General features: G+C 39.5%; 2 protein-coding genes across 20 annotated transcripts in view; one reads left to right on the top strand and one right to left on the bottom strand.

The window, feature by feature from the left end:
* Window positions 1-2449, bottom strand: part of UPF3B (UPF3B regulator of nonsense mediated mRNA decay) — a 16157-nt gene extending 13708 nt beyond the window's left edge. The window contains exons 1-3 of one of the 3 annotated variants that reach the window (XM_077887921.1): window positions 2109-2449; window positions 1126-1232; window positions 848-954 (exon numbers count right to left, since the gene is read on the bottom strand). In XM_077887921.1, coding sequence (XP_077744047.1) covers window positions 848-954; window positions 1126-1232; window positions 2109-2264 — 370 coding nt within the window. In that variant the 5' untranslated portion in view covers window positions 2265-2449. The remainder of the gene's footprint in view (window positions 1-847; window positions 955-1125; window positions 1233-2108) is intronic. The other 2 variants (XM_077887920.1, XM_077887922.1) reach the window with 2 other exon arrangements.
* Window positions 2441-19770, top strand: LOC144307877 (protein SET-like). Of its 17 annotated transcripts, none has more exons than XM_077887931.1 (7): window positions 2441-2676; window positions 3142-3238; window positions 4024-4115; window positions 11176-11213; window positions 12450-12512; window positions 13236-13324; window positions 17906-19770. In XM_077887931.1, exon 7 carries the CDS (start codon window positions 17962-17964, stop codon window positions 18847-18849), a length of 888 nt encoding a protein of 295 aa, XP_077744057.1. In that variant the 5' UTR covers window positions 2441-2676; window positions 3142-3238; window positions 4024-4115; window positions 11176-11213; window positions 12450-12512; window positions 13236-13324; window positions 17906-17961; the 3' UTR covers window positions 18850-19770. The 17 variants fall into 17 exon arrangements, with proteins under 17 accessions (XP_077744057.1, XP_077744051.1, XP_077744060.1 ...); XM_077887925.1 differs by lacking the exon at window positions 4024-4115 and adding an exon at window positions 5958-6050 and having other exon boundaries at window positions 2492-2676; XM_077887934.1 differs by lacking the exon at window positions 13236-13324 and adding an exon at window positions 5958-6050 and having other exon boundaries at window positions 2492-2676.

The raw sequence follows: 19770 nt of genomic DNA, 5'->3' as shown, positions 1-19770 counted from the left end.
GCTATCTGCTGGAATAAAGCTGGAGTGGAGAAGTAAATGCTTTGGGGAATGAGAGGGGTGGGGATTGATAAAAGCTGGTCAAACACAGTGGCGATCTTTCAACTTTACTGGTATATTCCCTGACAAAGATTTCACTTTTACCAACTTTGAATACTGAGAAACAGCCCAACAAAGAGACATATCATTTACCTGTGATCACAAGCCTAAAGAAAAGTGGCAAATGGCAGCTTGGACATTCTCTGGCTACGTGTTGCAAGTGGCAGATAATAAATAAAAAGAGAGCTAAGACAGAAGTTTTTCTTCCCTATAGACTCCTGGATACAAAGTGGGAGATCATCAAGTTCGATGTTTTAAGTACAAATACAAATTAGAATGTTGAACAGTATTCCAACTGAGAATTACTGGCTTAAAGGATTTAAATTAAAATAAATCAATCAATGTTGGTCCTTGAAGCAAAATGACAAGTAAATATTTAAAATGTGTCATATAAGTTTATAGAGTCATTTATCAGTATTACTGCTGAAACTAGTAAATAGTCGAAACAACACATCATCTAATCCAGGGCAAAAAAATTTGCCGGGAAGAGAAAAACAGTGGCAATTTCATTCAGTTGATCAAAGTACAGAAATAACAGGTTAATAAAAATACCCAAGAGCTGTGAAAAGTCACTCATCTGTTTATAAGACTGCAATAAGCTCAGCAAATGTGTAAAACTCTTCAAATGTTGCACATTTTATCACCCAGAATTTTAGAAAAGCTAAGAAGGCACTGAGAAAACACCGTGATACACACATTGTCTTAAACATACAAATGACAAAGAAACTCCCCTTCAGTTACAAGGACTCACCTTTATTGTCAAGGAATACATAACCATCAAAGCGATCCCTGAACAAAATAATGTCCTCTTGGTTTTTAAAGTTGATGTATGCTCTGGCATACATATGAGGATACAGACTGCAGAGAGGAAAGCAATTATGTAAATGTGCTTGCAGGTGTCTGGCTGAATTACAAGTATGCATATATTAAAGAGACAGGTTCAAAAATCAAATGGAAAACAGTAGGATAAAAAAAGAATGGAAGATAATTTTTCATTTACCCCCGCCCTCTTTTATTTATTCATTTTACCTAGTATCATTAGAAAAAAACTCAAAATAATCATGCTCCGGCATAGGCTGAAGATGTTCCTGAAGCTGCTCCTTGGTCAAAGTGGGAGGTAATCTCCGAATTACCACCTTAAGAAATGAATAAGGAAGATAAAATTAGTACAATCAATTTTGTCATACCTGAAAGAATCACCTTCCCTGAAAATAGACGGTCTTTACAAGACGGCTCACCAGTAAAAAATTTTTCTAATGCTCAGAATTAATTAAACATCATAATAATGCTGTTTTTTATAAACTCTTAGGAGAACTGCACGGAGCAAGGAAAATCTTAGGTTCTGTTAAGCGGAAGCCCCGCAGTTTACTAGGTTTTCACATAATTTTCTAGCACCCATTTTTTCAATAGATGTATTAGCACGAAATTAGTAGATTAACCCTGGTCTTTCTGGGTGCCATGAACATTTGACTTACTCTCTCCCTAACACATCCGACACATCCTAAAACAAAATCCTTCCTCATTCAGCGTAAAGAATTCAAAACTCTAAAGAATACTAAAAGTTCCCTTATTGCTCCCCAAACAGGATGAAACTGACTTGGCTCCCCAACCATTAATCCCCCCACTCTCGCTCAAGTCGCCTCCATTAATACTCTATCATAAACTACTCCCACTCCTGATGGCCCCTTTACTATTTAATAATTCCCTCCCGATTAACCTTTTAATTCCTCATTCTCTTTACTATCGCTCCCCCTCTGTCCTCTCACAACTCTGACAAACCTTCACGTCTGGGAATCCCCCCTCCTCTTTTCCCTCACTCGCACCCCGGAGATTGGCCGAGAGGGGCTCCCCCCATCTCGAGCGAATGGATGAAGACAGGGGGACGCGATTTTCACTCAGGTGAAGAAGCAGAAGGGCAGACTGGGAGAGGAAGAGGGCAGCCCCATTCCCAACCATCCTCGCGGGTGGCGGACCCGTCCCGCCCTCTCCCGGGCCAACAGCCGGCCAGGCACCTTGCTCAGCGCCTCTTTCTTCTCTTTATTTCGATCCTGTTTATCGTCCCCTTTGGCGCTGTCCCCCGAAGCCCCACCGGCGCTTCCTGAGGCCCCCGGGGGAGTCAATAGGGTTACTCGCTTCTCTTTAGGCCTATGCTCCTTCTCCTCCTTCATGGCCACGGCTTCGCTCCGCACAGCGGCTGCCCGGCCTGAACGCCGCTACGCCGGGCACCTACGACGCCCAGCCCACTCCCGTCGAGCTCCGCCCCCAACAAACGCCCCTAGTGATAAGCCAGGCCCCGCGTTCCATTGGGCCCCGCCAGGATCTCGCGAGGCTTCAGGGCGTCAGGCTTCCTTTGATGGAAAGGTTTTAGCACCTGGTCTTTACTTCCCGCCTGCAGAATCTGCGCACCGCCCAATCCCCTCGCGGCCCAGACTCCCTCGGGGCCTCTCATCTTACGTCAGTAACCACTCCGCCATCTTGGCGAGAACGACTCTTTCGCGAACTACAAGTCCCGGCGTACAAAGTAGTTAGCCGCTTCTGTTGGGGCGTTCTGGAGCGGTAGATCTCTCAGCGTCCCTGTTTGTAAGTAAATGGAATCTTTACTCTTGAAAGTTTAGTGTTTTTCAGTTCAAAAGATAAGTTCTGCCAAAAAAAAAAAGTAAGTTCTGTAGGCTTCGTTTTCCTCGGGTAACCCGATGTTACCCAAAGTTTACCTCAGAACGACTTGTATTCTCTTTCTTTCCTTTTAGACTTGTATTTTCTATTATTGACTTTAAAGTGCACTTTCGGAAACTGGAATTTCTTTTTCCCTGCATCGGTTAGGATTCACAGATACTTAATACCATTCACTGATACTTAAAGGAGCAGTATGACCAAAATGTATGAGATTAGTTTTCCTTATCCTTTTTTTGAGCGAAAGGATTTTGTCGTGGTACTCACGCCTCACGGCGGGGGAGAGAGAATAAAGTTTTACTCAACTTGCATTAGAAGGATTTACTCTTTCTCCCCCGCTTTGAAGAAGACTAATTATTCATTTTTTTATAATAGCCTCAAACTGGAAACCATTCAGATGTCTCATCTGACGAATGGACAAAATGTGGTACATTCATAGAATGAAATAATACTCAGCGATAAAAATGAACTGGTATGTCTATCAACGTGAATGATCTCAAAATAATTATGCCGAGTGAAAAAATCCAGACAGAAACAGGGTGCATTCTGTACAATCTTCTGTGAAATTCTGGAGACGGTAAAACTATAGTAATAGAAGGCATATCAATGATTGCCCGGGTACAGGGGTGAGGAGAAGGGATTGACTGCAGAGAGACTCCAGGAAGCATTTTGGAGGCATGAAAATGCTCTTTGTCATGGTTTTAGTGGTGGTTGCATGACTGCACACATTTGTGTAAACTTGTTGAATTGTACACTTAAAATTGGTGAATGTTATTTTAAGTAAATTAAACTTCGGTAAAGTTCAGCGCCTCAAATTTAAAACAATGCAAAATTTGAATTATTTTCCTAAATGATAAAGCGCTTGTATTTCATGAAGTCAAAGGTATCCTTGAATCTAAGACCACCATTATTTTACATACCAAGGAAGAGAAAAACGCTGCCAATTGAACTATAACACACCATCAATTTTAAGACCCATCCTGATTTTGAAGGTGTTAAAATGTGAAAAACAAATGTCAGAATCAGTTGAATATATTATTTCTGTATTATGTGCAGTTAAGGAAAAAGGAAGAGAAATAGGAGAGAAGGGCAAACGATAAGCTAGAAAGATACCCACAAGGGGCAGAAATCAAGGTAAGGATGCGATAGAAGCCCAAGACAGGAAGCTGGCTAAAAGCCAAAGACCCATCTTTGCTGACATGTGGAATATATTACCCAGACTCTGTTCTTAAATTTTTCTCAACCTCTCTTGCCAAGTATATGCCTGATTCCTCTTGCCAAGACTATTTCTCTGTATTTGAGATCTGTTACTCCTGTCTCCAGTATCTGCCTGTTCTTACAAGCCTAGTGTAAGTATCTGCCTCTACATTTACATATTGGTGTCTGCCTCTGTTTTGGAGTGCTGGCTAGCTTTTTTTTTTTAAGATTTATTTTTTATATTTGAGGAGGGAGGGGGGCAGAGGACAAGGGAGAGAGAGGCTTAAGCACGGAACCAGACAAGGGCCTCCATCTCACAACCCTGAGATCACAACCTGAGCCTAAACCAAGCATCAGACAGGCACTTAACTGGCTGAGCCACCCAGGCACCCCAGAGTGCTCGCTAGCTTTAAACCACCAGCTGTATGTCAGCTGTGAGAGTTGAGTGTTCCAGGGCTCAATCCTTAGACCTCTTTTCTATCTACACTCACTCCTTTGTTAATTTCACCCATTCTTTTGGCTTTTCTCTCTTCACTGCCAACTTCGAAATTTGTATCTCCAGCCCATACCTCTCCCCAGAATTCCAGACTCGTATCCAGCTACCTATTTGATATTTCCACATAGATGTCTAACATGTTCAGGTTCCCTGAACTCGTCCCAAACTGAACACTTGATCTTTCCCCACACCGACTATATTAGTTTCCTATTGCTGCTGTAACAAATTACCACAAATTTAGCAGGTTAAAATAATACACATTTATTATCTTCCAGTCCAACAGGGATCTCACTGGACTAAAATTGAGGATTGAGTTCCTTGCTTGGAGGCTCTAGGAGAGAATCTGGTTTTTGACCTTTTCAGAGTGTTAAGGCTGCTCATATTCCTCTTCTCAGGGCCCCTTCCTCCATCTTCAAAGCCAGCAACATGGCATCTCTCTCTGACCCTACTTTATCTACCTCCTTTTCACTCTTCTACTTACCCCTTCCACTTTATTTTCAGAGAGGGAGAAGAGGAGGGACAGAGGGAGAGAATCTTAAACAGTATCCACACCCAGCACAAAGCCCAAGACCTGGGGCTCAATCTTAGGACTCTGAGATCAGGACCTGAGCTGAAACCAAGAGTCGGACACTTAACTGACTGACCCACCCAGGTGCCCCCTCCTTCCATTTTTAAGATCCCTGTGATTATATTGTTCTGAATAATCCAAAATACTCTCCCTATGTTAATGTCAGGTGATTAGCCACCTTAATTCCCTTTGCCACATATTTTATGTTAAACAAAATTCAGTTGAATAAATTTGAACATCTAATTGGCTTTGTTAGGGGATTCGTGAATTGGCAGCATCCCATCTAGCAACTAGAAAGTTGCTCAGAAGAGCTGTACAAAATGAAAGGATTTTAAATAGGAGGGCAGGGCAAGGAAGTTATTAGCAAAAGGAAAGAAATGATTGTTTGAAGCCCTGACTTTCTTTTTTTCTTTTCTTTTCTTTTCTTTTCTTTTCTTTTCTTTTCTTTTCTTTTCTTTTCTTATTTTCTTCTTTTCTTTTCTTTTCTTTTTTTTCTGACTTCTTTCTGAGAGGAAGGAAAGGTAGGGTGTTTATCATACAGATTATCTCACTAGTGCTGATCAGGAAATTTCAGCTGGACTGTTAAAAGGCCACATTCCTGGGATAGGTTGAACTAGAATTAAGTCTTGGTTTGCTGTTGTAGGTCTGTCTCAGGGTGATTCCTTTTGTGTTTTTTTGAACACTTAACATAGTCACAGGTTCTAGGGATTAAGATGTAGATAACTTTTGGGGGGGCATTATATTGTCTACCACGCACTGTAAAGTTTCTTTTTAATTAACCTTTTAATTAAGGTATAATGCATAATACAAGTACACAATAAATATACAACTTGATGAATTTTCACAAAGTGAACACACTCAAGTAACCAGCACTGAGAGCAAGAAATAATGTTTCTGGCAATCTAGAAGCTCCCTTTGTTTCCCTTCCAGGTCATTTCCTCTACCAAGAATACCACCATCCTGACTGCTAGCACCACCCATTACTTTTGCCTATTTAGAAGTTTATGTAAACTGAATTACATGGTGTGTATTCTTTATGTCTACCTTCTTTCTCTAAACATTTATGACTATGAGATTCATTTATATTCTCATGTGTAGCTTTAAATTGTTCATTTTCATTGCTGTATAATATTCCATCCTATGAATCTATCACAGTGTATCCATTTCACTATTTGGGGTACTGCTCTGAATATTCAAGGACATATCATTTGGTGATCAAATGTATGCATTTATATTGGATACATACCTGGCATTGGAATTGCTGGACCATAGAGTAAGCATATGTTCCACTATTTTTTTAAGATTTTTTTTTTTTTTGAGAGAGACAGAGAGAGAGAGCGTGCGCATGCACAAGTTGGGGAGGGGCAAAAGGAGAAGCAGACTCCTCACTGAGCAGGGAGCAGAACACAGGGCTCAATCTCAGGACTCTGGGATCATAACCTAAGCCAAAGGCAGATGCTTAACCCAACTGAGCCACCCAGGTGCCCCTGTTCCACTCTAATAGAGGAAAAATTTTACTTGACACATTAACATTCCTCTACCTAGCCCAATAATTAAATTGGCATAAGACATATTTTTAAAAATATTTTATTTATTTATTTGACACAGAGAAAGAATACAAGTAGGGGTGCAGCAGGCTCACCACTGAGCAGGGAACCTGACACAGGGCTCGATCCAAGGACCCTGGGAAAGGACCCTGGGACTATGACCTGAGCCAAAGACAGACACTTAACTGACTGAGCCACTCAGGTGCCCCAACATAGGACAGATTAATAGGAGAAAAAAGCCAGAGTTTAATTACATGTGCACAGAGGCCTAATAATAAAATTGTGACCCAAAGAAATGACCAAGGCAGACAGCTTTTTTACTTTTTTGGCAAACAAACCTGTGAGGAGTTGACAGAACAAAGAAAACTTATGTTTGGGAGCTTCGATTAGTAAGGAATTCTAAACAGAATTTGGGCTAGGGCAGTACATTAGTAAAAGTAATAAGGCTTGTTTATACAACCTTCTTGGCTCTGAATTCTCTATCTCTGGTGATAAGGATGTGTCTTTGCCTCCTGGTACAGGGATGGTGCCTTTCACATGGCAGATTTATGTGACAAAGGGAAGTCAGAATGTTACTTGCACTGACTCTTTTTTAAGTAACTTTATTTTTTTTCTCTTAAGTAATAGTAATTCTATTTTTTTAAAGATTTTATGTATTTATTCATGAGAGAGAGAGAGAGGCAGAGGTAATAGTAATTCTAAATAGTCACTATGCCAAAGTGATGCAGCCTACCCTTGGCTTGCACACTGCCAAAGAGCCTTCTAATGTGTTTGTAACATCTTACATTCTTACTAGCCATGTGTGAGTCCCAGTTGCTTCACAGCCTTGCCAACACTGAATAAGCTTATAGTGGAGGCCCATGGTAGTTTTACTTGGCATTTCTCTGATGATTAATGATGTTGCCCATCTTTTCATATATTTATTTTTTCACTGTGTATCTTAGCCTTTTGGTTATTGTACCATGTTAATATATCATTTATCACAAAGCAAAAGAAAAAACAAAACCCAGGGGGAAGAGTGTGGTATAAGGCCTTTTCACCAGTTAAAGAGGAGAATAAAAGACCGAAAGAGGGGTACCTGGGTGAATCAATCGGTTAAGTGTCTGCCTTCAGCTCAGGTCCTGATCCCAGGGTCCTGGGAATTGACCCCTGCATCGGGCTCCCTGTTCGGCAGGGAGCCTGCTTCTCCCTCTCCCTTAGCCTGCTGCTTCCCATGCTTGTGCGCTTTCTCTCTCTCTCTCTCTCTCTCTGCACCCCTCGTTGGGTGCAGAAATTACTACAAAAAAATTAAATCTTAAGCTCTCTCTGTCAAATATATAAATAAAAATCTTTTTTTTTTTTTTTAAAACAGAGTGAGAGGTATAGAACTCTCCCAAAGTTCCTTACATCATTGACCATCACTGTTTCACTGTATAGTCTAAGATCCTTCTTCCTATTTCCTGAGCTGGGCAATATCATGGTTAGGGTTGTCCCCTACCCCCCTTGCCCTGAAAAGCAGAAGGAAAATATCTATATACACACAGAAAAACTGTTTTTCTTCTGAAAATCTATGAAATTCTTCCCTGGTCTTCATTGAGCAGGCCATTTTTTAAATGTTGTTTTGTCCCTTTTATATTAACTCCTTTCACAAATAAAACTTGTGGGAATCATGTGGGGCTGCTTGGTGTTCAGCTTCACTCAGCATAATGGGAACCGTAAGACCAACATTGTTTCAAGATCCAAATGGCTTTCATTTAATCACTGTTGTACTCGTTGTTTGTAATTAATTCTTGACTCTGACCAGCTCTGAAATTACCCAAATACCAAGAAGACAATTAGAAAAGGAGGTGGATAATTTGTAAAGTACAAAAAATTATTTTACACAAATACTTGCCAATTTCAATGTTATCTATAAAGGAAATGATAATATTTCATTTTATATATTAGCCAAGTTAAAGGTATTTTTGAAGACTTTGGACTCCAACATAAAAAGGAGGCTTAAAAAGTATAATTATTTGAAGTACCTTACCATCACTAAAGGATTATAACAAAAGATGTTAACCAGCCCTTCACCATGTATGCTGATGACATGAAACGAGGTAATAGAAGATATGACACAAAGAATTCACTTTCAGGGCACCTGGGTGGTGCAGTTGGTTAAGTGACCAAATATTGGTCAGTGTCCCAAAAACAAAAACAAAAAAGCTCCCAGTGTTAAAATACCTCATAGTTCACATTTTGTCTTTTTTTTTTTTTTTGAAGGTTTATTTGAGAGAGCAAGCAAGCATGTGTGTGAGCAGGGGGAAGGGTAGAGAGAGAAAATCCCAAGCAGAGTCCTTGCTGAATGAGAAGCTAGGCTCAGTCTCACAACCCTGAGAACATGACCTGAGCCAAAATCAAGAGTCAGATGCTTAAATGACTGAACCACCTAGGTGCCCCCCACATTTTGTCTTTATGGACATTAGAGACCCTTTGCCTTTTGGTTCCTTTAAATATTGTTTAGATACTCATATGAGTATGTAATGAATAATGGTGAGTTTAAACGTGAAATCATTTAGAGGCATCAGCTAAGAACAGAGAATTCAAAATAGAAAAGATTTATCCTGATGATGTGAAGATGAATATTTTATTTTTTTTTTAGAGAAGGAGAGAGAGGAGGGGGAGAGGGAGAGGGAAAATCTTAAGCAGGCTCCATACCCCATATGGAACCCAGTGCAGGGCTTGATCTCACAACCTGTGATCATGACCTGAGCTGAAATCAAGAGTTGGATGCTTAACTGAGGTCACCCAGACACTCCCCAAGATGAATACTGTAAAATTAGTCTTTCTGGGGTACCTGGCTAGCTCAGTTGATAGAGCATGTGACTGTTGATCTCAGGATTGTGACTTCAAGCCCCTTGTTGGGTGCAGAAATTACTTCAAAAAAATTTTTTTAAATAAAGTTAGTCCTTCTGGGGCATCTGAGTGGCTCCATTGGTTAATTGTCTGCCTTCAGCTCAGGCCATGGTCTCGGGGTCCTGAGATCAAGCCCCACATCAGGTTCCCTATTCAACGGGGAGTCTGCTTCTCCCTCTGCATCTGCCCTCCACTCATGCTCTCTCTCTCTCTCAAATAAATAAATAAACTCTTTTTTTAAAAAAGTCTTTCTGCTACTGTTGGAAAAGAAAAGTTTTCCTCTGTTCTTCAAGACTCTAGCTGGTCTAAAAATTAAATTGACATGAGAAGGACACCTGGGTGGCTCAGCGGTTGAGTGTCTGCCTTGGGCTCAGGGTGTGATCCTGGGGTCGCAGGATAGAGTACTACATTGGGCTCCCTGCATGGAGCCTGCTTCTCCCTCTGCCTGTGTCTTTGCCTCTCTCTTTCTCTGTGTCTCATGAATAAATAAATAAAATATTTTTTAAAAATTGACATGAGAGGGCAGCCCCGGTGGCGCAGTGGTTTAGCGCCGCCTGCAGCCCAGGGCGTGATCCTGGAGACCCTGGATCGAGTCCCACGTCAGGCTCCTGCATGGAGCCTGCTTCTCCCTCTGCCTGTATCTCTGCCTCTCTCTGTGTGTGTCTCTCTGAATGAATGAATGAATGAATGAATAAATAAATAAGTGAATAAATAAAATCTTAAATTAATAAAAAAAATTGACATGAGAGACTAACAGGAGAAAAAAAGCTTAATTACATATGCACAGAGGTCCAATAATGAAATTGAGACCTAAAGAAATGACCAAGCCAGGCAGTTTTGGATACTTTTTAGACAATGAGATAATACATCTATGAAGAATCGACAGGCCAAAGAAAACTTATGTTTAGGAGCTTCAATTAGTAAGGAATTCTAAACAGAATTTGAGCTGGGGCAGTCCATTAGTAAAAGTATAAGGTTTGTTTATATAGCCTTCTTGGCTCTGAATTCTCTCTCTGGTAATAAGGATGCCTATTTAACTCCTGGTACACAGAGGGTGTATCTTTCACATGGGAGATTTATTTCCTGCATTATGGAGACAAAGTTGGGGGGTGGTATCAGAGTATTCTTGCACTGGCTATTTCTTAAGGTTTTTTAAAGATTTCATTTATTTATTTGAGAGAGAGCGTGAGTAGGGGGAAAGAGAGAGGGAGAAGCAGGCTCCCCACTGGGCAGTGAACCCGATGTGGGGCTTGATCCCAGGACCCTGAGCCAAAGACAGTCACTTAACCAACTGAGCCATCCACGTGCCCCTTAAGTAACTTTTGATTCAAAATAATCAATATGCCAGGTGGCACACTTTGAGATTGCCGGCCCTTGGCCCCTACCCTACAATTTTAAAAAGTTACTTGGGGGCCACCTGGGGGCTCAGTAGGTTGGGTGTCTGCCTCTTGATTTTGGCTCAGGTTGTGATCTCAGGGTTATGATATTGAGCCCCATGTTGGGCTCTGTGCTCAGTAGGGAGTCTGCTTGAGATTTTCTCCCTCTCCTTATGCCCCTCCCCTGCTTGGTTGTTCTCTCTCTCTGTCTAAAATAAATAAATAAAATTTTTAAAATTTATTTGTTTTTTCCCCCTAGTTTTATTTTTTCCCCCTAGTTTTAAACTCAAACCAAAAGATTATTTGCCTAACTCCCCAAATCCTTTTCCTTTTCTACTCAACTTTACACAGAAGCAAAGGAGAGAATTATCTATTGAATTTTATTGAAGGTAAGCATTGTTCTCTTATAGCTACCACCTCCTGCAAACACACAGGAGTTAGAATGTGTCTGAGAGGATAAATGTAGAATACAATTTTTGTACTGTCCACTCCCAATTAAAAGGGGGAAATGGACAAGGCATATTGAACACACAGAAAACACTTATTGACCTAAAATTTCTGTTCATTTATGTGCTTTGCTATAGATTGCCTTTCTAATTTTACTAATAAAAGTGGAGGATATTTAAGTCCCTATGAGCTAAATAAGAAAACTTGTTAAAACCTGAATAATCATCTTGAAGGCAAGTTTCTAAGTAACAGTAAATTTGACTGTGTTTTGTTCTTTATCATAAGCTGCAGGAGACCTCTTTTTGTGCCTCCCAGACATTCAGTATAAGGAGATAAGGACTCTTGTCTTACTATTTTACTAAAGAATCTGCCTTTACGCATCCTATATTAAGGCATGTATTAGCTTTAATATCTTGTAAAACATGTTTTGGAGAATTTCATAATGTCACAAACTTCTATTGTAGAATATAGTTCCAGCTTACAAATTGTTTCTGTTATTAATGACTCAAGTCATGGCAGACTGGCAAACCACAAGTAAAAAAATAGTAGTGTGTCTAACAGGATTTATTCACAGTGTAAAGTGCATATACTTCCCCTTGTCCTATTTTGTTATATTTTTTTGTTAAATCATGATTCAAAAAAAAATCATAATTCAGTATTAACATTATTATGATTATTTAATGTTGTTCATAGCTGAGATATATAATAGGGTTGATCCTTAAACAACATGAGTTTGAGCTGCGCAGGTCTACTCATACATGGATTTTTTTCAATAAATAATACAGATATTACTGTAAACATTTTCCTATTTTAGTATATGTGCCGCCAAAGCGAGCACTGTAAACATTTTCCTTATGATTTTTTAGTAATATTTCCTTTTCCCTAGTTTACTTTATTGTAAGAATACAGTATGCAATACATATAACATTACAAAATATGTGTTAATCCAGCTGTTTCTGTTATCAGTAAGACTTCCAGTCAATGGTAGGCTGGAGGTAGCTAAGTCTTAGGGGAGCCCAAAGTTAGACTGCTGACTGGGAAAGTCATGCCCTTAAGTTCTGCATTATTCAAGGATCAGCTGTATGCTCTTATTATGCTTCCTTTGAAATACGATATTTTGTTTTATCCAGAGTTGATAATTATTTTGTTTGATTGATTTGTTTTCTTGTACCTCTTAGTAATTATTCTACCAGGTCCCTCCAGAGATGGAAAACCCTACTCCATAAGGTCGAAGGGATCAGGTAATCTTTTAGTTTAGTTTTTATTTTGTTTTTTATTTGAAGACATATTTCCTCTTGCCATCTATCCTTCTACTCCTATAAGGATTGATCGATCTTTAGGCTTGCTGCATAGATGTCATCTTGGAAATTCCTTTGCCTTTCTTAGATTCCCATTTACTGGATGCCATTCTACTGGTTTTGATCATTTAGGTTGTTTACAGTTTCTGGCTATTAAATAATGTTGTTACATACATTCTTATATGTTTCTTCATGCACGTATTTCTATTGCATATATATTTAAGAGTGAACCTGCTGGGTCACAGATATGTTAAACTTGTGAACTTGGATGGAAAAAAATTACATCTTAAAGAAAAAAATTACATCTTTATTTTCACTAACGTGAACTTTAACATCTCCTTCAATTATGAATGGAGGCAACAAAGCATAGCAGTATCGGCAGTACTTGTTTGACTGACAGAAATCATAGACCTTTTCCCAGCATATTACAATTCTTGCACATAATGTGAGATACTTTTTACTGTTTATGCTGATGCCTTTAGTTTCTGAACTTTCCTGAGTTTCTGCAGCACAAAATGGATTATATATTATTGGCTTCCCCCATGCATGTACTTATTACTAGTTTCATAATTCCTCCATTAGCTAAGCAAGTTTAATGTCCTTGTGGGTCCATATTTTTCTTATTTATTTATTTATTTATTTATTTATTTATTTATTATTTTTAAGGTAACCTCCAGCCCAACGTGGGGCTCAAACTTGTGACCCTGAGATCAAGAGTTGCATGCTCCACCAACTGAGCCAGCCAGACACCGCATGTAATTATCTATTATCATTTTAGTGGGATTTCAGAATGTTGTGGAAAAGAACATTTTCATTCTGTCCTGTTTCCAAAGTGTTCTATATGGCTTTAAATTTTAACTGAATCTTGTAGTTATTCTTTTTTGAAACACTTTTTTTGAAGATATTATCTATTTATTCCTGAGAGACAGAGAGAGGCAGAGACACAGGCAGAGGGAGAAGCAAGCTCCATGCAGGGAGCCCGATGTGGGACTCGATTCTGGGAACGCACCCTGAGCCAAAGGCAGATGCCCAACCACTGAGCCACCCAGGCGTCCCGTATCTTTTTTCTAGTGTTACTTATGTATACCTTTCATCGTTTTAAATAGGCCAATCTTCATACAGATGTGTCTATGATAGTAGTCTTTCCAGAGAACCAGCTTTTGATTTTATTGATCATTTCAATAAATGATCAATTTATCATTGTTTTTATTATTTCTTGCTCTTCCCTGTATTATTTTTTTCCCTCTGTCCTCTTAGGTTTGTTTCTGCTCTCTCTCTGTAGCTTCAAAAATGAAACTCTTGGGGCACCTAGCGAGCTCATTTGGTACAGCATAGACTCTTTTTTTTTTTTAATAATAAATTTATCTTTTATTGGTGTTCAATTTGCCAACATACAGAATTATACCCAGTGCTCATCCCGTCAAGTGCCCCCTTCAGTGCCCGTCACCCATTCACCCCTACCCCCGCCCTCCTCCCCTTCCACCACCCCTAGTTCGTTTCCCAGAGTTAGGAGTCTTCATGTTCTGTTTCCCTTTCTGATATTTCCTACCCATTTCTTCTCCCTTCCCTTCTATTCCCTTCTATTCCCCTATTTATATTCCCCAAATGAATGAGACCATATAATGTTTGTCCTTCTCTGATTGACTTACTTCACTCAGCATAATACCCTCCAGTTCCATCCATGTTGAAGCAAATGGTGGGTATTTGTCATTTCTAATGGCTGAGTAATATTCCATTGTATACATAAACCACATCTTCTTTATCCATTCATCTTTCGATGGACACCGAGGCTCCTTCCACAGTTTGGCTATTGTGGACATTGCTGCTATAAACATCGGGGACAGCATAGACTCTTATTCTCAGAGTTGAGTTCATGTCCCACACTGGGCGTGGGGCCTACTTAAAAAAAAATAAAGATAAAGGGGATCCCTGGGTGGCTCATCGGTTTAGCATCTGCATTCGGCCCAGGGCGTGATCCTGGAGTCCCGGGATGGAGTCCCACATCAGGCTCCCTGCATGGAGCCTGCTTCTCCCTCACCTGTGCCTGTGTCTCTGCATCTCTCTCTCTCTCTGTGTCTCTCGTGAATAAATAAATAAAATCTTTTTTAAAAAGGTAAGAATAATTTTGAATAATATTTTATGCATTAATTTGGCATATTTTTAAAAAATGTGTTTAATATTATAAATTTTCTTCATGATTCCATTTTAGATGCATGTCACATGTTTTTATATTTATTTTTTGTGATTCAGTTTTAACTTTTTCATGATTTCCATTAAGAGTTTCTCATGAGTATTATAGCACCATTAAATAGTTTATTTTGCTGACATGGAAAACATCTGTGATATGTTGTCAAATGAGAAAAATCAGTGTATCACATACGCATGGTATGATTCTAATTTTAAAGACATGTTTTACGAGCACAGAAAAGATAATTCTGGAAGGATACATATTTAAATGTTAATATATATTTCTGGGTACTGTCATTACAGGCAATTATTTCCCAAAGTGTTTGCAAAAAACATGCATAGTTCTTGTCCTCAGAAGAAAAATAAATGTTATAAAAGAAGGAAAAAAAAGCATTTCTCATGAACTTCTTGGCTATTTAGGGTTGTATTTTTAGTTTTTTAAATGTATGTTTTTGTTTGCTTTTTGCTGTCTCTTTTAGTGTTGATTTAAAAAGTCAACATGCATGTTTAATTTTTAATAACTTTAGAGTTAATAAGTAACATCATTCTTCCAACCAGTACATGGAGTTTTCAGGGCTTTAACTCCAATCCTTCACATCACACCATCTACTTTTCTGTGTTACGGTTCTAAGGTATTTGGGTTTCATTTTTTAACTTCCCCTTTAAATGTTACCAGTATACATTTAGATTGGTGCAAAATTGGGGCACCTGGGTAACTCAGTTGGCTGGTTAAGCATCTGGCTTTTTTTTTTTTTTAAGATTTATGTATTTATTCATGAGAGAGAGAGACTGAGAGAGAGAGGCAGAGACATAGGCAGAAGGAGAAGCAGGCTCCTCTCAAGGAGCCTGATGCAAGACTTGATCCCAGATCCCAGGATCACAACCCAAGCTGAAAGCGGACGCCAAACTGCTGAACCACCCAGGTATCCCAAGTGTCTGACTCTTGGTTTCAGCTCAGGTCATGATCTCAGGTTCATGAGATTGAACCTCACATCAGGCTCCACATTCAGCAGGGAGTAGGCTTCTCTTCCTCTCCCTCTGCCTCTCCCCCCATTCACGTGCATGTGCTCTCTAAAAAAATATATAAATCTTAAATTAAAAAGATTTTGTGAAGGCTTTACTCACCATTCCTTTTTGTTTGTTCTCCTTTGTGTTCAGTTTTCTTCTTGCAAAATCTTCATTTTAATATTTATGTCAGTGAGACTGTGAATAGTGAACAGCCACCATCTTTATGTGACTAAAAATGCTATTATTTCTCTCATGCCTAAATACAAATTTAGCTGGATACATTTCTATCAAGTACCTCACCTCCTTCAAATCTTTGCTATAATGGTACCTCCTTAATGAGGTGACCCTGACAGCCCTTTAATAACAGCCCACCCCAGACCATCTCAATTCCCTTTCCTGTTTGGGGTTTTGTGGGTTTTTTTTTTTTAAGATTTTATTTATTTATTCATGATAGAGAGAGAGGCAGAGACACAGGCAGAGGGAGAAGCAGGCTCCATGCACCGGGAGCCCGATGTGGGATTTGATCCCGGGACTCCAGGATCACGCCCTGGGCCAAAGGCAGGCGCCAAACCGCTGCGCCACCCAGGGATCCCTGTGGGGGGTTTTTTTGAGAGAGAGAGAGAGAGAGAGAGAGAGTGTGTGTGTGCGTGTGTGTGTGTGAACGAACATGTGTGCAAGCACGAGTTGAGGGGGGCAGAGGGAGGGGGAGAGAGAGCCTAGCATGGAGCCTGTTGCAGGGCCCAATCTCACAACCCTGAGATCATGATCTGAGCCAAAAACAAGAGTAGGAGGCTTAACTGACTGAGCTATCCAGGCGACCTGAGGGCATGTCTATTTCATTTGCTATGTATCCCAATCATTTAGGAAAATGCCAGGCACAGAGAAGGTGTTGGATTTTTAAAAAATAAATTCGTTGCACTTGCTGTGTCTGTTGAATGAATATAGAATTCTTTTTTTAAAAGATTTTATTTACTTATTTATGAGAGAGACACAGAGAGAGAGAGGCAGAGACACAGGCAGAGGGAGAATCAGGCTCCATGCAGGGAGCCTGACATGGGACTCCATCCTGGGTCTCCAGGATCATGCCCTGGGCTGAAGGTGGCGCTAAACCGCTGAGCCACCAGGGCTGCCCTGCCCCTAGAATTCTTGATTGACTTTTTTCTTCAGTACTTTGAAGATATTATTCTATCATTTTATTATACTAATATCTCTAATATCTTTTTTCTTGAGAAAATATGTAGTTACTTTTTTATTGTTACTTAGTTGGTAGTTGGTAATCTATCTTTTCAGATTTTTCTCTTTGTTTTTTATGTTCTGCAGTTTCACTATAACTTGTCTAGGTGTTGATTTGTTTTTATTTATCTTGCTAAGTATTTGAGATAAATAAAATGACTTGAAGAGGGCAGCCCGGGTGGCTCAGCGGTTTAGCGCCGCCTTCAGCCCAGGGCATGATCCTGGAGACCCCGGATCGAGTCCCATGTCAGGCTCCCTGCATGGAGCCTGCTTCTCCCTCTGCCTATGTCTCTGCCTCTCTGCCTCTCTGCCTCTCTCTCTCTCTCTCTCTCTCTCTCTCTCTCTATTTCTCTATGTCTCTCATGAATAAATAAATAAAATATTTTTAAGAAATGGCTTGAAGATTTATTTCTAAAAATCTCAGGACGCCTGGGTGGCTCAGTGGTTGAGTGTCTGCCTTTGTTTCAGGTCATGATCCTGGAGTTTCAGTTGGGGAGACTGATTCTCTCTCTGCCTTTGTCTCCCTCTGCCTTCTCTCTGTATCTCTCATGAATAAATAAATAAAATATTGAAAATAAATAAATAAATAAATAAATAAATAAATAAATAAATAAATAAAAATCTCTTAGTCATTATCTCCTCAAATATTGTCTGTCTCCCATTCTCTCCTTGAATCCCTAATAGATGTATGTTGGAATGTCTCATTTTCTCTACCATGTAACCAGGTTTTCTTTTGCTTTTTCTATTTCATTGTTCTACTGTGTTGGATTACAGGTGACATCTTCATATCTGTTTGCCACATCACTGATTCTTTCCTTGGCTGTATCTAGTCTATTGTTCACTTTGTCTATTAATTTTTAAAGTTTTTTCAAAATTTAATGATGTTATTTTAAAATTTCTTTTTGCAGTAATTGGAGCTTCTTCCTGAGGTGCCTCTCCCAGTTTTGTGGAGTTTCCTCACAGCATGGCCCCCAAGCGCCAGTCCTCACTTGCACCTCAAATGAAGAAACCGAGGCTGCTTCCTGCCCCCATGCCGGAGGAGATGTCAGCCTCTCAGCCCTTGCCGAACGGAGAAAAAGAACAGCAAGAAGTAATTGAACATATTGATGAAGTACAAAATGAAATAGACAGACTTAATGAAGAAGCCAGTGAGGAGATTTTGAAAGTAGAACAGAAATATAACAAACTCTGCCAACCATTTTTTCAGAGGAGGTCAGAATTGATCCCCAAAATCCCCAACTTTTGGGTAACAACATTTGTCAACCATCCACAAGTGTCTATACTGCTTGGAGAGGAGGATGAAGAGGCACTGCATTATTTGACAAGAGTTGAAGTAACAGAATCTGAAGATATTAAATCAGGTTACAGAATAGATTTTTATTTTGATGAAAACCCGTACTTCAAAAATAAAGTTCTCTCCAAAGAATTTCATCTGAATGAGAATGGTGATCCATCTTCAAGGTCCACTGAAATCAAATGGAAATCTGGAAAGGATTTGACGAAACAGTCAAGTCAAATGCAGAATAAAGCCAGCAGGAAGAGAGAGTACGAGGAACCAGAGGGCTTCTTCACCTGGTTTACTGACCATTCTGATGCAGGTGCAGATGAGTTAGGAGAGATCATCAAAGATGATATTTGGCCAAATCCATTACAGTACTACTTGGTTCCTGATACAGATGAAGAAGAAGAAGAAGAAGATGATGATGATGATGATGATGATGATGATGAAGGATTGGAAGATATTGATGAAGGAGATGAGGATGAAGATGAAGATGATGAAGATGATGATGATGATGATGATGATGATGATGAAGGGGAGGAAGGAGAGGAGGATGAAGACGATGATGATTAATGGAATACTGATGGATTCCAACCTTCCTTTTTTTAGTTTTCTTCAGTCCCTGGGAGCAAGTTGCATCCCTTTTTTTTTTCCCTCCTCCTTTTGTGCTCATTCGCCCTGTTTTTTGAAGACTCTTTTCTCTCTCTTTATACCATGGTTCTCAACCTATTTTTTGGGGAAATATCTTTTTTTTTTTGGGGGGGGGGAAATATCTTGAGCAGAATACAGCAGGAAAAGAATTTCTACCCCTCTCTGTTCCAAATTCATTTTTATTCCTTTCTGTCGCAACAAAAACTTTACAGAATCAACACCACCGTGCTCTGTGGGAAAAAAGAAAAACCTGCTCCCTTAGCTCTGCTGAAAGTTGGAGGGTGCTAGGCCCGTGTAGTAGTGCATAGAATTCTAGCTTTTTTCCTCCTTTCTCTGTTTATTGGGCTCAGATATTACACTGAATCTCTATGTGAATATGGACAGTTAGCATTTACCAACATCTACCTGTCTACTTTCTCTTGTTTAAAAAAAGAAAAAAAAAACTTTAAAAAATGGGGTTATAGAAGGTCAGCAAAGGGTGGGTTTGAGATGTTTGGGTGGGTTAAGTGGGCATTTTGACAACATGGCTTCTCCTTTGGCATGTTTAATTGTGATGTTTAACGGACATCCTTGCAGTTTAAGATGACACTTTTAAAAGAAAACTCCTAACGATGACTTGAGCCCTGCCACTCGATGGGAGAATCAGCAGAACCTGTAGGATCTTATTTGGAAGTGACATTCTCTATTGTAATTTTGTTCCTGTTTATTTTAAAAATTTTTTTGTTTCACTGGAAAGATGCTCAGTTTTAAACATTAAAAAGTGTACAAGGTGCTTTGTTAAAATAAAACTAAATGTGTACACAAAAAAAAATAAATAAAATTTCTTTTTGGGTATTTTTCAGA

This window comes from Canis aureus, chromosome X (genome assembly GCF_053574225.1).
Source record: "Canis aureus isolate CA01 chromosome X, VMU_Caureus_v.1.0, whole genome shotgun sequence".
Taxonomy (NCBI): domain Eukaryota; kingdom Metazoa; phylum Chordata; class Mammalia; order Carnivora; family Canidae; genus Canis; species Canis aureus.
Note: the sequence above shows the minus strand (reverse complement) of the source record. Positions and strands in the feature narration are given on the sequence as shown.

What these genes read in the sequence shown, in the direction of transcription:
- LOC144307877 (XM_077887931.1), top strand. Translation starts at nt 17,962, where the DNA reads ATGGCCCCCAAGCGCCAGTCCTCACTTGCACCTCAAATGAAGAAACCG.